Raw genomic sequence first — 16,899 nt, forward strand, 5'->3', positions numbered from 1 at the left:
AACATATAGTTTAGACCAAATTGTCAACAATTACTTTAAAACAAAGGTGAGAATGTAAGGGGGCAGGGAAACTAGATTACTGGAAACGGAACAACCAAAACAGAAAGAATGAGAATGTTCATGCAGTGTGAAGAATGGAACCAATGTCACTGAACAGCCCGTAGAAATTGTTGAAGGGGACTTAAACCACCATGTAAACCTTCACCAAAAATGCAATAAAATGTTATGGGGGGAGGGGGGCGGAAAGAAACTTATAGTTTAGTGTGGGAGACAAGAATATAAACTGATCATTAAAGGTAGTATGATACCTAGAGCGATAGAAATGTGTGCAGATTATACTGTAATGCTAGGGAGGGCCATCTAATTCATTCCCGAGTGGTGAAGGCCAGGAATAAGGAAGACGCACTCTTTGGAGAAAGTGATAGGTACTTAAACTCTCATCTTAAAGAATAAGTAGGAGTTGCCAGAAGTAAGAGGTTGTGATTGTGTGAGTGTTGTTTGCTGGTGGTTTGTAGGGTGGGGCCGGCGAGTTGAGGAGTAAAGGGCATTCCACACGGCACTGCTCTTACTACCCTTGTAGGTGGCCATCAGGAGAATGTGCGCCCTCAGCGTCTGTGGGGGATGCTCAGGTTCTAGATGCTGTACGTTTCCTAAAATCAAGGCGCTGGGAATAGAAAGAGCTAGTATTTATAGTTTATCAAAAATTATCCAAGAACTAAACCAAAAGCAAAGAAATTTCCTGAATAAACTGAGCACTTCGAAGGCCAGGACAGCAGGGGTGGTATTTGGAGACCATGGTCTCAGGGAACATCTGAGTCAATTGGCATAATAAAACCTATTAAGGAGACATTCTGCATCCCACTTTGGAGAGTGCCTTCTGGGGCATTAAACGCTAGCAAGCGGCCATCTAAGATACATCAATGGTTCTCAATCCACCTGGAGCAAAGGAGAATGAAGAACACCAAGGCCACAAGGTAATTATGAGCCCAAGAGACAGAAACGGCCACAGAAACCATAGCCTACATCAGCCTGAGACCAGAAGAACTAGAGGGTGCCTGGCCACAACCAATGATTGCCATGACAGGGAGCACAACAGAGAACCCCTGAGAGAGCAGGAGAGCAGTGGGATGCAGACCCCAAATTCTTGTAAAAAGACCAGTCTTAATGGTCTGACTGAGACTAGAAGGACCCCGGAGGTCATGGTCCCCAGGCCTTTTGTTAGCCCAAGACGGGAACCATTCCCAAAGCCAACTCTTCAGACAGGGATTGGACTGGACTATGGGACAGAAAATGATACTGGTGAAGAATGAGCTTCTTGGATCAAGTAGACACATGAGACTATGTGGGCAGCTCCTGTCTGGAGAAGAGATGAGAGGGCAGAGGAGGTCAGAAGCTGGCGGAATGGACAAGAAAAGAGAGAGTGGAGGGAAGGACTGTGTTGTCTCATTAGGGGGAGATCAGTTAGGAGTATATAGCAAGGTGTATATAAATTTTTGTATGAGAGACTGTTTTGATTTGTAAACTTTCACCTAAAGCACAATAAAAAAAAAATTATCCAAGGAGCAAATTTTATTTTTTGAGTTGCTCATTTCAACTAAACCAGAATGTCTTTTGAGTAATTATATCAGGTTAATTAGCAAGTGGCTTTTATAGAAAGCTGTATGCAGTTATATATTTAAAATAAGTTTTGAGTATCAATTTTTTTTTAATTAAACTTTTTATTTTGAGGTAATTGTAGATTCATAGGCAGTTGTAAGAAATAAAGTGGAGAGATTCTGCACATCTTTTACCCAATTGACCTCAGTGGTAACATCTTGCAAAAGTACAGTACAATGTCACAACAGACTATTGGCATGAATAAGTCAAGATGCAGAATAATTCTGTCACCACAGGGATCCCTCACGTTGTCCTTTTATACCCACCCTTTCTTAACTTCTGGCCACACTAACCTGTCCTCTGTGTCTGTAATTTGTCATGTAACTTCTCTGGAGATTGACCCAGGTCGTGGTTCTTTCCTGTTTATTGCTGAGTAGTATTAACATGGAATGGGTGTACCACAGCTGAACCATTTATCCACTGAAGAACATCTGGGCTGTTTCCGGGTTTACCTATTATAAATAAAGCAGCACTGGACATCCCTGTACAGGTTTTTGTGTGAACACAGCTTTTCATTTCTCTGGGGTAAATGCCCAGCATCGCAATTACTGGGTTCTGTGGTAGTTGCACGTTTAGTTTTATAAGAAACTGCTAAATTGCTTTCCGGAGCGGCTGTACCATATTACATTTCTCCTAGCAACGTATCATATCCTTTCTCTGTATCTTTGATGACATTTAGTGTTGTCCCAGTTTTCTGTCTTGTCCATTTTGGTAAATGTAGTGATATCTCACTGTGGTTTTAATTTGTATTTCTCTCTATGAGTCTGAATCGACTCGACGGCACTGGGTTTGGTTTTTTGGTAATGGCTAAGGATGTTGAACATCCCTTTGTGTGCTTATTTGCCATCTACGTATCTTCAGTGAAATGTCTCTTTGTGATTTTTGCCCATGTTCTAATTGGATTGTTTGCTTTTTTACTGTTGAGTTTTGAGAGTTCTTTATATAGTCTAGATATTAGTCCTTTGCTGAGTGTATGATTTGAAGATAACTTCTCCCACTTCCTAGCTTGTCTTTTCATACTCTTAACAACTCCATTGTTTGGTGCATATACATTTAGGATGGTTATATTTTCTTAGTGAACTGATCCTTCTAATATTCTAAAATGTCCCTTTCTATCTTTGTTAATTTTCTTTGCTATGAAGTCTACTTTATCTCATATAGCCTCTCCTGCTTTCTTTTGATTAATGTTTGCATAATATATCTTTTTCCATCCTTTTACTTTCAGCCTGCTTATAGTGTTAAAGTTGAAGTGAGTTTCTTGTAGCTAGTATGTAGTATGTAGTTGAGTCAGGTTTTTACATGCCAGCCTCTACTTTTGACTTGATGTATTTAGACCCTTTACATTTAACATAATTATTGGTATGTTAGGGCTTAAGTATGCTATTGTATTTTTTGTTTTCTGTTCTGTTTTCTTTTTCCTATCTTGCTGTGGATTACGTGAACATTTTTAAGAGTTACGTTTTGATTTATCTGTAGTATTTTTGAGCGTGTTTCTTTGTACAGGCAGTCCCTGGATTACAAACGAGATCTGTTCCTACGTATGTAAGGTTTTGTAGATTTTGTAGATAATCTGCAACGGGTGTGTATGGTTCTTATTTAGTCTTACTTTAGTGCAAGAAAGGGAGCCCTGGTGGTGCAGTGGTTAAGAGCTGGGCTGCTAAGAAAAGGTCGGCAGTTCGAATCCACCAGCTGCTCCTTGGGAACCCTATGGGGCAGTTCTACTCCATCCTGTAGGTCGCTATGAGTTGGAATCAACTTGACAGCAAAGGGTTTGGTTTTGTTTTTTTTAGTGCAGGGAGAAGCTTGAAGTCTTTTCGACGATTTAAAAGCTGCACGTGCAGCAAGCGAAGATATTGTTAGGAAGGGTTTTGTTGCAGTAGGGGTTGGTTCAGTTGCTTCAAAGTGCAGGCAAATTTACACAACATTAGAGGGCAAGTACGAGTTGTCCGTAAGTCTGACATTTGTAACCTGGGGACTTACTGTATAGCTTTTTAAGTGTTTGCTCTAGGTAATCCAGTACATACATAGAACTTATTACAGTGTACTGGTATTGTCAGTTTATCAGTTTAAGTGAAGTATAGGAACTTTACCCCCAACTCCCTGCTTATGACTGTCTTAAATGTTTCCTACATTAAGAACTGTGTCAGACAGTGTTATAATTTTTGCTTCAACCATCAAACATTATTTAGAAAACTTGAGGAAAAGGAAAACATATTTACCCGTATTTTTGTTTACCAGAGTCTTCTCTCCTTACGCTCCAAGGTTCCGTCGATCTTTTCTGTTTAGAGAACTTCCTTTAGGATAGGTGTGCTGGTGACAAAATTCTCTTTAAGTTTCCTTCATCTGAGAATTTCTTGATTTTCCTTTCATTTCTGAAGGATATTTTCACTGAATATAGGATTTCGTATTTCAGCACCTGAAATGCATTGTGCTACTTCTTTCTGCCTCTGTGGTTTCTGAGCAGAAAGCCACTGTCATTCCAATTGTTCCCCTTCCCTGGGATAAGCTCTCTTTTCCTCTGACTTCTTCCTTGTCTTTAGTTTTCAGAAGTTTATTTACCATGTCTCTTGGCACAGATTTCTATATATTTATCTTGTTTGGAGTTCGCTCAACTTCTTGAATCTGTAGGTTTATGTCTGTCGTCAAACTTGGTAAGTTTCCAGCCATTCTTTTTCCGAGTACTTTTTGAGTCCCATCCTCTTTCATGGCTGCTTTAAAACCTCTGTCAGGTGATTCTAACATTTTTGTCATCTCAGTGTTGGCATCTGCTGATTGTCTATTTTCGTTCAGTTTGAAATCTTCCTTGCTTTTGATAGGATGAGTTATTTTTCAGTTGAAACTGACATTTTATTTTTATGAGACTCCAGATCTTATTTAAAACAGTTTTAGCTATTTTTTTTTTTCTTCTGACATTGTTGCAGCAGGGGAGGGGTGGGGACCACCATGTTACTGACCAGCAGAGGTAGAAGCTTCACACCTGGCTTTTGTTGATAAGGGTGGGAGCTCCTCAGACTGCTTGGTGAGTGTGAGAGTTCAGGCCTTTCACATGGTCTCCACTGACCCTGGCGGAGCGGGAGGGAGCTTCTTACTGGCTTGGTCTACGTGGAAGAAACTCCAGGCTCCCTCTTGGACCTTCTCTGAGGCCTACTTGGTAGGGATGTTGGGGTGCCTCGTCATAGTCTTATGAGGGTGCAGATCTCTCCCCACCCAGCCTTTGCTGATGTGGGTAAGGGTGGGGCTGCGGCTTTTTTTTTTGTGGTGTTTGGCTGGACTAGTGGTTGTTGTCAAGAATTTTCTGCTGTGCCAGGCTACTTTTTCCTGGAGACATCAGGCTATTTTTTTTGGTCTGAGCTTGTTGGCATTTCTGGGTTGCCTGCTTTTCAGCTCCAAGTCTTGGATATATGAGGCAAAAAGAAAGCCCCAGGATCTTACCACCATGTTGTTCCCTGAGTCCTCAGGTCCCTAGTCAGCCTGCCGCCTTCTTTTCCCCTCTCAGAGTCCTCTTATGTTTTGTTACATGTAAGTCTAGAGATTTTAGTTGTACTTAGAGGAAATGGAGAAAAACATTTACTTAAGCTTCCTGGAAGCAGAACTAGCTTTTTGTTTATGCATTATACTTAAACCTGTGTTTGAATGTATCAGCATTTTTAAATGTGAAGATTGCAGCACACTGGGAATAACATCCCACTATGGCATGTAGAAGGGGAAACACTGGTGGCTCAGTGGTTAAGAGCTACAGCTGCTAACCAAAGGGTTAGCAGTTTGAATTTACTAGGCGCTCCTTGGAAACTCTATGGGGCAGTTCTGCTGTGTCCCATAGGGTCACTATGAGTTGGAATCAACTCAACGGCAACAGGTTTTTTTTTGTTTGTTTGTTTATGGCATATAGAGGGAGTTGAGGTGGCACAGTGGTAAATCATTTGGCTGTAAACCTAAAGGCCGGCCGTTCAAACCCACCAGCTACTCCACAGGAGAAAGATGCGCCGTCTGCTTCTGTAAAGATTACAGCCTGGGAAACCCTACGGGGCAGTTCTACTCTGTCCTCTAGGGTCACTATGAGTTGGAATCGACTTGACGGTAATGGATTTTTTTGTTGTTGTTATGGCATGTAGAAGGAGCTCTGGTGACACAGTGGTTAAAACAATTGACTGCTAACCAAAAGGTCAGCGGTTCAGAACCACCAGCAGCTCTGCCGGAGAAAGATGTGGCATTCTGCTTCCATAGAGATTTATAGCCTTGGAAATCCTATGGGGTCACTGTGAGTCGGAATCAACTTTACAGTAGTGGGGTGGGTATGGCATGTAGTTAAATCTTTTAATTTTCCATTATCAAGGAAACTCATTTAATAGTTTTCACCACCGTACTCCATTAAAAAAAAAATTGCTGAAATAGCTTATTGTTTTTAGAAAGGTGGTAAAGTTGGGTGTCCAGGCAGGTTCTTTCCTCAAGGCATCTGCCTTGTACTTAGTTGTGGATGTTGGCAATCATGTGAAATGGCTGGTAATGAGCTCCGGTATTTCATGAAAGTGAGATGTAACCAAGAAATAAAACTTGGTCTCTGTTTTGCTGAAAGTGCTAGGTGTCAGATTTTAACAAGGTGTTTTACTCGGTTTCAAATTCCTGAAGGTTTTCTGTAAAGAAGTTCACCGTTTGATTTGTTTGGTGTGCACCAGTATGCATCCATTTGTCCTTGTACGTTTCCTGCCTTCCTGTGTTTCTTCTGCTAACTCTTCATTGCAGAGAGCGCTGTCTGTGCTTGGCTAGATTACTAAGGTCGAATCGCATTTCAAGGCTGATGCCCAGGCAGTGAATTGATTAAGCGATATTTAGGGGAAGAGTAGGGGGCCTTTTCAACAGCTCTGGAAATAGAATTTCATTGTTACTCATTAACAATTTGCTCATTTAACAGATACGCAGATGCGACCAGCAAATATGAATCAGTAATGAAAACAGAGCCAAGTGTTCCTGAATATACAATTCGTTCAAAAGAAAGGATCTGCCACTGCTTTTCTAAGGTAACAGCTGAGTTGTTCGCAGTTGTAAAATGAGCCTTAAGAGCCATGAGAACTTGTGGAGTAAGAGCCATAAATTCTTTTCTAACATTTCCTCTTAGGACGAGAAGCCAGTTGAAGCTATTAGAATATGCTCTGAAGTCTTACAGCTGGAGCCTGACAACGTGAATGCGCTCAAAGACCGAGCAGAGGCCTATTTGGTAGAAGAAATGTACGACGAAGGTAAGTATTTAAGGAGTTTGACCTGCAGTACCTGACAGTTGACGTATATTAAATTTACACGTTTAGCTCCCTTGTGTTTAGATGAGGTCTACCAGAGTACCTGGAAACCTGGAGAATTTTAGAAAAATGGCACTGAACTTGAGCATTATCATTCCTTAGTGGCACTTAGGTGATTTACTGCACGGGGAAGGAGATCAGAGGAATATGAGAATAAAAATTGTAGCTTGCTTTATTGTAGACAAGCTAGAGAGCACAGGTAACGCATTAGAAACTTAAAATTATATGTACTCATATAATCCAGAGGTAATTACTGTTCATTTTTTGTTTACACGCTTCCAGACGCTTGTCTGTGTACATATACAGTAGAGACCCTGGCTGGCACAAACAGTTAAGGGCTCAACTACTAGCTGAGAGGTTGACGGTTTGAACCCACCCAGATGCACCTTGGAAGACAGGCCTGGCGATCTGCTTCTGAAAGGTCACTGCCTTGAAAACCCTGTGGAGCAGTTCTAGCCTGGACACGAGGGGTCGCCATGAGTCGGAATCAACTCGAGGGCAACTAACAAGAACGTATATATTATTCTATTTTATGCATATATACATATATTCTGTGCGTATGCAAAGTATACATATTACACATACATACAAGGCATACATATGGAGGTTATATACCTAAATGTGGAATGATCCTCTGTGACCCCCCCCAGCTCTCAGTGACATGAGGACAGCTGCTTGATCAGTTTGTTCAGAGTGAAGCAATCGAAGCCATTTCTGCGAGATGTTGGAAGGACCTTGAGTAAAGGCAGCACCCTTGTTTCTGGAAGATAATTGAGGCATGTGTCGTAATACCCTTTTTTTTTTTTTACAAACAGAATCCTTTCGTATGTATCGATCTGTGATTTTTTTCATCTGACAGTATGTTATGAACATTTAAATGAGGTGGTTTTTTAAAAAAGAAGTGAACCTTACCCTTATTGCAAAGTTTTTATTTCAAATCAGATTGAATCAGTAAGTTTGTGTTACAGGTAAATGAAATATTTGAATGCTGAAAGCTTGATTTCTGGTCCACTGTTGTTGTTTTTTTTTTTTTTTTTGAGGGAAACTGGTTACTTACTTTTATCTCATTTCTCCAATTTGAAAAGAGTCTTATTCCTAAGCCCTTTCGGGGGAGTGATGATGGCTGGTTATTACTTAGGGGACACTTTTATAGTGTAGTCAGTAAGGTCTGACTGAGGCTTGACGTGTCTGCAGTCAAAATGGTAAGTGTTAATATTGTAAGAGCGCCCCGATGAGGGGGAGAGCTGCACAGAAGACGCCTTCAGCTGCTGCGTCTGCTCCGGGCGGTGACTTCACTTCAGGGTTTCACATTCTAGTTAGTTTCTGGGACTCTGCGTCAAAAGTGCTTCTTTCTTCTGTATGTGAACCTTTATTTAACTCTTACTGTGAAATTAGAGAAGCTGCAGAAGAATATGAGAAGCTTACCTGTAAAGAAGGTTAAATCACAGAGGCTGCTAAATATGTTTTCAGACGTGCGTTTACAACCTGAACGTTAAACTGACTTGCTCTATTTTACCGTGCTTTGGGTGAAAGTTCACAGCTCAAGTTCATTTCTCATTAAAAAATTTATACACATATTGTTCGGTGACATTGGCTGCAATCCCCACAGCGTGACAGCACGCTCCCCCTTTCCACCCTGGGTCCCTGTGTCCATTCGTCTACTTCCTGTCCTTTGCTTGCTTTTTAGGGAAACTGCTTACCCCTTGGAGAAAAAGATGCCTAATACCGAGTGAATGTAATAGCTCTACCTTTGAAGTTTGTTTTTTTGTTTAAAGAATTTCTTCTAAATCAGAGTGTATTAGTTGTCTTTCTTTTTTGGGTTTAGATTTTGTACAGTGAAAACCATAATTTCTAAATTATGGTTTTACAAAAGTCAGTTGTATGTTCGAATCACAAGTATGGACACCAGGCAGCCCCACTGAGAGAGACTGGCCTTCCTGCTCTCTAAATTTGCAAGAAAATCCTGCGTGGAAACTGGCAGGAATGACTTGAATCGTTTGGGATAGAATCTGAGGTTTAGTGACTGATGCAAATGAGTAACAAATCTTACTTAACTGAACTAATAACATTTCTCTAGTTGAAATCCTGAGTTAAAATATGAATGCTTTCCATATTCTCCTGTTTAATGGTTTTACCTTTTTTTCTGTTTAGCAATTTTTAAAATGATGGCCGGTATATAATGAATAAGGATTCGATAGGTTTAGTTTAGTCAATCGTGGAACATAGAGATTTATTAATTTCTGACTTGTGATGGAATTATCAGGACATGTATTAGAAGGTTCCACTCACTAGAAAGTAAGTAAATAAGACTTGTTTAGGGATGCCTCTGAGATCATGCAGAATGAAGGGGGTCATCGTCAGGTCTCCTATACTCCTATATGGCTTTTGCGGGAACAAAAGGACATTGAAGGGATACTAAAACTTTATTTTGAATATAGGACTGACCCAGATGTCCTTATGGGATGAGCAGTTGTAGAGCGTAAGCTATGTGAGGGTGGGGACCTGCGTCGTTTTAAACTCGTATCCCAGGTACTTGTGCCTGGCATGTAGCAGCCCCTCAGATATTTGCTGAATGAGTAGATGTAGCTAATTTATGGTATTTAACAATAAGGTCATAGTGGAAAGAGTAAGGAATTTCTAATTTAGACAGAACTGGGTTTGAATCTGGCCGTGCCATTAATTTTTGCTTTGTGGTCGCAATCAAATCACTTAGCCTGCTGTGTTTTACTTTTGTCCTCTGTGAAATAGAGATAAGAATGGGATCTATCTCATAGGATTGTTGTGGCGATTAAATAAGGTGATGTTCCAAAAATGCTGAGCACAGTGCTCCTGGTAACCCTCTAGATGGTTTCCACTACACTCGTTTTTTTGGAATTTGCGTAGATTTTTCTGTACAAACAGTATCATATATGATAGTTCACTTCTTGGTCTAGCCTATGACTGCTGCATTAATTCCATCTGACCCCACTGATTTTTTTGTAACTAGTAGTTTTGTTTGTTTATTTAATTATTACTAGTAATAATAGTAAAGAAACCCTGGGGGTGTAGTGGGTAAGTGCTACGGCTGCTAACCAAAAGGTCAGCAGTTCAAATCCACCAGGTGGTCCTTGGAAACTCTATGGGGCAGTTCTGCTCTGTCCTATAGGGTCGCTATGAGTCGGAATCGACTCCATGGCAACGGGTTAGGTTTTTTGTTTTTTTTTTGTATTACCCAGGATTCTGAGACCAAGAAGCTAATTACTGCTTCTGCTGAATGAAAGGCTGGCCGGGAAAAACTGTCAAATAAGTCAAATTTATTTGACTTCATATGACGTCCTGTACCCACATTCTTATGCCCTTTGCTCATCCTAGACTCTACCTTGTGACACTGCCTAGGCCTGCTCCATCCCAGAGAAGTGTTCTGTGTTCGGAATGAATGCTACCGTCTTGCATCAGCACTTTTACGCCCCCACTACATCTGTATTTTCGGAAAAGAGTGGTCAAATTTAAAATACAGTCCTGCGTCACTTAACATCCATGATACGTTCTGTGAAACTGGATGTTGTGTGATTTGGACATTGTACAAACACCGTATTACATAGGGAAAGTTCACAATAAAATAATGATAGAAAGTACAATTCAGTACATACATATACCAGTAACACAGGCGTTTATTATGACTGTCGAGACATACGTGTTACAGGTTATGTACGTACTATACCATTATATACCTGGCAGTACAACCGCTTTGCATACAAGAGACATGAGATACATGTGTTATGTGTGAGAAGCTGTTGGCGTTTGCCACGTCCATTAGGTCTTGTCTCTGATGGGGATTTCTGAACTCTGTTACAACCTGTGGGACCTCGGACATATATGCAGTCGGACGTTGCCTGAGTGGACGTTCCGCAGCTCATGACTGTGTTTGTGATAGGCTTCTGGAGATATGCATTTTCAACACAAAGGAGTCTCAGATCAGTGGAATTTTGAGGCAAGTGCCTGTGCGTACCGCATTCACTTCGGACAACCTGGGGGGAGGGTACTTTGGGGGCCAGAGGACTCGTCCCTAAACAAGGAGACCATTCTTTGTGAGCAGATCCAATTTCTCACAGCTGTCTCTTTTTTTTCAGGGTTGTTGACCAGGGGTTCTTGGTCACAAATATGGGGAGAAGGGGAAGAGGTTGCTCTTTGTTGGAAGAGCCTGTTGTGTAGGGTCATACCTAAATTTGGTTTTATAAGTTGGAGGATGCTTATATATTGATGTTTTTTACACACCAGTCATGACAATGGACAGATACAATGAGAAACTATAAGGCAGATGTTTCTGAAAGTTTCAAATCTTGAAATAAGTGCCCCTACCTTTGCTTCAACTAATGAGTTGGAAGCAGGTGGTTGGATTAGACTTCGTCTTTGCAGAGACAGCTGGCGGGGTACTGTGCATGAGCTGATTAACTCGCCTGGTTGAAATCTCATGAATTATCAAACAAACGCAGAAACACGCATTATTTGTGTTAAGTATACGGTATTCCACTTTATGAATATACTACATTTTGTTTATCCATTCTCATTCATTTCATATTAATAGAGCCACCTACACCTTCTTGATCTTATTATTTGCATGGTGTATATGTTTGCATCCATTTACTTTGAATGTCTTTGTACCTGTAAATATACAGGCAGTCCTCAGTTTATGACGGGGTTCCGTTCGATGACTCCATTGTAATTGGTTCTGATGTAAGTTGAACACCTCTTTTTTTTTTTTAGTTTTCATTATTGCCTTCTATACGGCAGGGTTTTGAACAGCATGTCATAACATTGAGCATCTGTTAGTGAACATCTGAGAATGAGAACGTGGGCAAATTAGGCACTGCAACATTGTATGTAGCATGTATTACTAAGAATAAGATGTATCAAAAAAAAAAAAAGTTGTAAGTGAGGTTTGCTGTAACTTGAATACCTCGTGATTCAGGGACTACCTGTAAAGCGTCTCTTGTGGATGTCATACAACTGGAACTTGCCTTTAAGAAAAAAAAAAAAATCAGTTCTGGCAATGTCTTTTGTTTGGAGTGTTTGGTTCACTCACATTTAATGTGATTATTGATGTCCGTGTATTTAGGTCTGCCATTTTACTACTTGTTTTCTTTTTGTATGTTTGGTTTTTGATTCTTTGTTCCTTCCTTCCTGCCCTCTTTTGGATTATTTGGATATTTTTAGTATCCCATTTTAATTTTTCTGCTTGTTCTTAGCTCTGTCTTTTTGTATTACCTTTTCAGTGGTTTCTCTGGGGCTTATAGTATACATCCTTTATTTTTCACATGTGTTGGAATTAATATTGTACCATTTCACACAAAATATAGAAACCTGGTAACCATACGCCTGGTCCGTATGCCCCCTTCCTGTCCTATAAAGGACACAATTGTCATATATGTTAAATCTATGTATGTTCTATCTAATATTATACTTTTTGCTTTAAACAGTCATATGTGTTTTAATAAAATAGGAAAAAACTTCATATTTACCCATGTTTATCATTTTCATTACTCTTCGTTTCTTCCTTAAGATCTGAGTGGTTTTCTTTCCCTTTCACCTGAAGAACTTTCTTTAGAATTTCTTGGGGTACAGGCTTGTATCTTTAAGTTCACTGACATGACACCTCCATTCTAATTTTAAGCCCATCAGTGGATTTTTTATTCATGACAGTGAATTTTTCAGCTTTAGAATATCCATTTGCTTTCTTTTAAGTTTTTCTTTTTCTCTGAGAGTTACTATATTTTCATTCTTTGTGAGCATATTTTCCTTTACATCATTGCACAGTTATAATAGGTGCTTTAAAGTTCTCGACTGCTTATTCCAACATCTGGGTCATCTTATGGTTGGTATTTGTTAATCACCTTTTTTCTTGAGAATGGCCAGGCTTTCTGGTTTCTTTTCATGTCAAGTAATTTTAGGTCATATCTTAATTATTGTGAATGATATGTTGTGGAAACTCTGGAAACTTTTATATTCTAAAAGAGTTCTGATTTATTAGTGTTAGTCCCGGTACTTTTTTCAGGCAGTTAAATTGACTGAATCCTTATGTGCAGAACTGTTCTCTGCTCTGAGTCGGGTGGCAGGTAATATTTGGTTTATTTCTTTTTGCTTTAGCTGAGCTGCTTGTGGTCTTCCTGCACATGCATAGTTCAAGGATCAACTAGAGATTTAGGGAGATTTATGAGCTGAGTTTGTGGCTCCCCCTTTCTGGATTTTTCCTTTTTGAGATCTCTCCATGAACCCCCACCATCACTTTCCAGCAGCTCTGGTTGCTCTGAACTTTGTCATTCTTCAGGATGGAAAAAGTGCAGGTTTTCTACTGCTGTTGTAGTTGCTCCATATGAGGTACAAGCTGGGGCCGACCCTCAGTCTAAAAGACTTATTAATAGACCCAAAACAAGCACAAACATGCAAACCAACAAAAAAGCCAGGAAAGCAATCCTGTGCCATTGCCTTCTTCCAAGTGTTGATTCCACTGCAGGATCTGCCAATTTTTGTTCACTCTCCGCTGCTTTCGGGTAATTGCTTTTCTGATGTTTTGTCCAGAGTTTATCGCTGGTACCTTAGGGGGTCTGGGGCTACAGGCCGTATGGTATATGTGGTCATCCCGCATAAGGAACTCTCTTACGTACAGGTTTTTAAGTGTTACCGACTTGTGTGATATAGCAGGCTTTTTGCGGGATCTGATCATGAGCATATTGACTCAGGACCGAAATGCTGCCTTTAGTGGAGGCTTTTGTGTCCCTGGGATGTTAGAAATAATACCTTTTTATGCTTATTTTAAAGACTGCTTTAAAATTGAATCGTACTGTTATGAGACATCTGAGTACTGTATTTTGGCTAGCAAGTAACTTCCACTACCTCGTACAAACACAGCAAAAAGACCCAGGTATTACCTCACTGCCTGCTGAGAAGTAGTATCTGCTTGGAAATAATCTGATGCCGTTCCCTTGACATACTTAGTTCAAACTAAGAAATGTGTGTCTGATGAGACTTGGAATGGTAAGAACGGGATGTGAACTGTAAGCGTTAAAATACAGTAATTGTATGTCTATTTTAAAGGGCATTAAGCACTGATTTGAGCATGGGGAGGTGGGTGGTGAAGGAGAGGAGATTAGTGCTTGCTAAGTTAGAACTTAGTTATAACCTGGGAGGGTGGCGTAGAACCGGGCAGGGTTTCGTTCTGTGGTACATAGGGTCATTATGAGTCGGAACCGACTTGCACCTAACAGCAACAAGTCCTAACTCCTCAGGCTCTGGGGTGAGACTTGGATCTTCCCTTGCTCTCTCTTCTCTTGGCAGCCCTCACACCTGTTGCACACATTTCCATTACCTTCAGTCTAAGGCTGACTGCTCACACACTACAGCGATATCATGAGGATAATTAAGAATTTGGAAGCGTGGAGCTTTCTGAAAAAAAGTTTTATATAAATTTAAGTATTCAAACTCTCCTTTAACCTCAGGCTATGCAGAATGTATAATCGAATAACAGAAAGCTACTTTTGTTTGTAGTTAGAAATTTGATACAGATACACAGGTCCCCCCACCCCCGCCCCAGCTTTTGTACCGTAACAGAAACGTGCACATTATAAGACGGAGAGTCTTCAGACAAAAGCAGTGTATCCAAAGCGAGTGTGCCCTTGTCTTTCCCCCCACAACACCTGGTGCGTGCCTTGTGAAATCGTCCTTTATTTTAATGTAGTTGTCTTCCCTAGACTAACTTTCTTGAGGGCAATTGTGTCGTATTCATTTTAAGTTCCCAAAACCTATCACAAATCCTTCTAACTTGTAATTTTAAAGTACATCATCTTCATTTGAGTTATAACTGGGGCATGAATGACTTTATTTTGAAAGTGTACAGACTCAAGATTTTGCTCTTTTGGTGTGTTATCCAGGTCTGTTAATTGACAGTTTTTTTTAAAATAGCATTTTGTCAGTAAGATACCTGGCTGCAGAGATGGGTGTAGGCCATGTGTAGCAAGCTTATGTTGCAATTGGTTTATAAGCTAGCATTTAAAACATACTCTTCCAATCAGTGGGAATAGCTTATGTCCATATTGTCAGATTTTTCTAGGATGAATGGCAATTAAAGTTGTTAATTCAGTGTGTAAATGCTAAAAGAACTTTAAGGAATGCAAAGTCTTGTGCTAACATTTTATAATTTTGTATACTGCATAATTCTGGTGGTGTAATGGTTAAGTGCTTGGATGCTAAGCAGAAGGTCAGTGGTTCAAACTTACCAACTGCTCCATGAGAGAAAAGGCCTGGCAATCTGCTGTCATGAAGATTTGAGCCTCGGAAATCCTATGGGAGCAGTTCTACTCTGTCCTATAGGGTTGCTATGAGTTGGAATCGACTCAATGGCATACAATAATTCTTAATTCAACACAGCAGCTATTTAATTTGCATATTGTTTTCATGTTTTTTTGCAGGCTAAGAAATGTTACTGATATGGAGGGTGCCGCTATCATTTGAAAAATTATCATAAGGATGATAGAATGGCGGTACTGCAGAGCTAAAAAAGGACATCTGAACCTTAGCCTCTTCAAGATGTGACTGTATAAGTCTTTTCGGGGGTCAGACTTGGCCACTGAGGTTTAGTGATTTAACAGCTAACCTTGAGAGACCTGTTAGTATTTGTGGGATCCAGATGACATTTAGAGATAATTATAACATCAGTGCTGCAGTTGGATTTACAATGCATAGGACAATTACAGCCACACAATACTGGGAATTATGGCCTCGCCAAGTTTTTGGGAGATGCAATCCATGACAGGCCCTCCCATCTACTGTACATATTTTATTTTCAGGCTAAGACTGACTAGTCATATATTACAAAGATATCCCGAGTATAATCAAGAATTTGGAAGCTTTGAGTGTTGTGGGTTGAACTGTATCCCCCTAAGATACCTACTGAAGTCCTTAGCCCCATACCTGTGGATGTGACCCTGTTTGGAAATAATGGTTTTCTTTTGTTATGTTAATGAGATCATACCAGCCTAGGGTGAATCCTTAACCTAATTTCTGAGTTATAAACATAGATCAGACACACACAGGGTGAAAACGCCATGAATAGAATTGGTGATAATTCTTCAGGAAATGCTTGGTAGAATTTACCACTGACGCCATCTGATCCATGAGTTTTCTTTTTTGGGAGGTTTTGATTACTGATTCAAACTCTTCACTTTTTATAGGTCTGTTGAGATTTTCAGTGTCTTCTTCCAGCAATTTAGGTAGCTTGTGTTCTTCTAGAAACTTTTTCATTTTATCTAGATTATCTAATTAGTTGGTACGCAATTGTTCATAGTATTTTCTTGTAATTCTTTTTATCTCTATCTAGTGAGTAGTAACGTTCCCATTTTAATTTCCAGTTTAAAATTTTTTCATCTTCTCTTTTCCTTTGTCAATTTTGTTGATTTTTCAAAGAACCGACTTCTGGTTTTGTTGATTCTCTATTATTTTTCTATTCTCTATTTCATTTGTCTTGTCTGTAATCTTTATTGTAGCTTTGGGCTTAGTTTGCTCTTTTTCTAGTTTCTATAGGAGCAATAGTGATTGCTTATAAGGAGAAAACTTTAAATGTAATTACTGATATTATTGGTTTTTCTTTATTTTTTTGTACATTCATTCATCTCATCCTTACATTCACCATATGATACAGGCTGTATTTCCATTCTGTGTAAGAAGACCTAGGCTTCTGTAGACAAAGCAATTTGCCCAAGGTGACAGACACCCAGAGCTACATATCTGGACACGCAGGTTCGGCTGCATGACTTGGGATGTCTCCCACCCAGACAGTAATGGGAATGGGGTGAGCCCCCTGGAGTTGTGTGGTGGTCCTAGTCACATTACCTGTGGGTATCAAAATTGTGATTTGAAATGGAACCTCCAACTATAAGTCTTGGGCACTTTCTGCCACTTAGATACTAAAAATTATCTCTGT

At 39.9% G+C, this 16,899-nt stretch overlaps 1 protein-coding gene across 1 annotated transcript in view; it reads left to right on the top strand.

The window, feature by feature from the left end:
* The window catches only part of DNAJC3 (DnaJ heat shock protein family (Hsp40) member C3), an 86,651-nt gene that overhangs the window by 50,968 nt on the left and 18,784 nt on the right, over positions 1 to 16,899 (top strand). Inside the window, exons 8-9 of the mRNA XM_049853440.1 lie at positions 6,566 to 6,671; positions 6,770 to 6,890. Coding sequence (XP_049709397.1) covers positions 6,566 to 6,671; positions 6,770 to 6,890 — 227 coding nt within the window. The remainder of the gene's footprint in view (positions 1 to 6,565; positions 6,672 to 6,769; positions 6,891 to 16,899) is intronic.

Source organism: Elephas maximus, chromosome 14, assembly GCF_024166365.1.
Source record: "Elephas maximus indicus isolate mEleMax1 chromosome 14, mEleMax1 primary haplotype, whole genome shotgun sequence".
NCBI lineage: Eukaryota > Metazoa > Chordata > Mammalia > Proboscidea > Elephantidae > Elephas > Elephas maximus.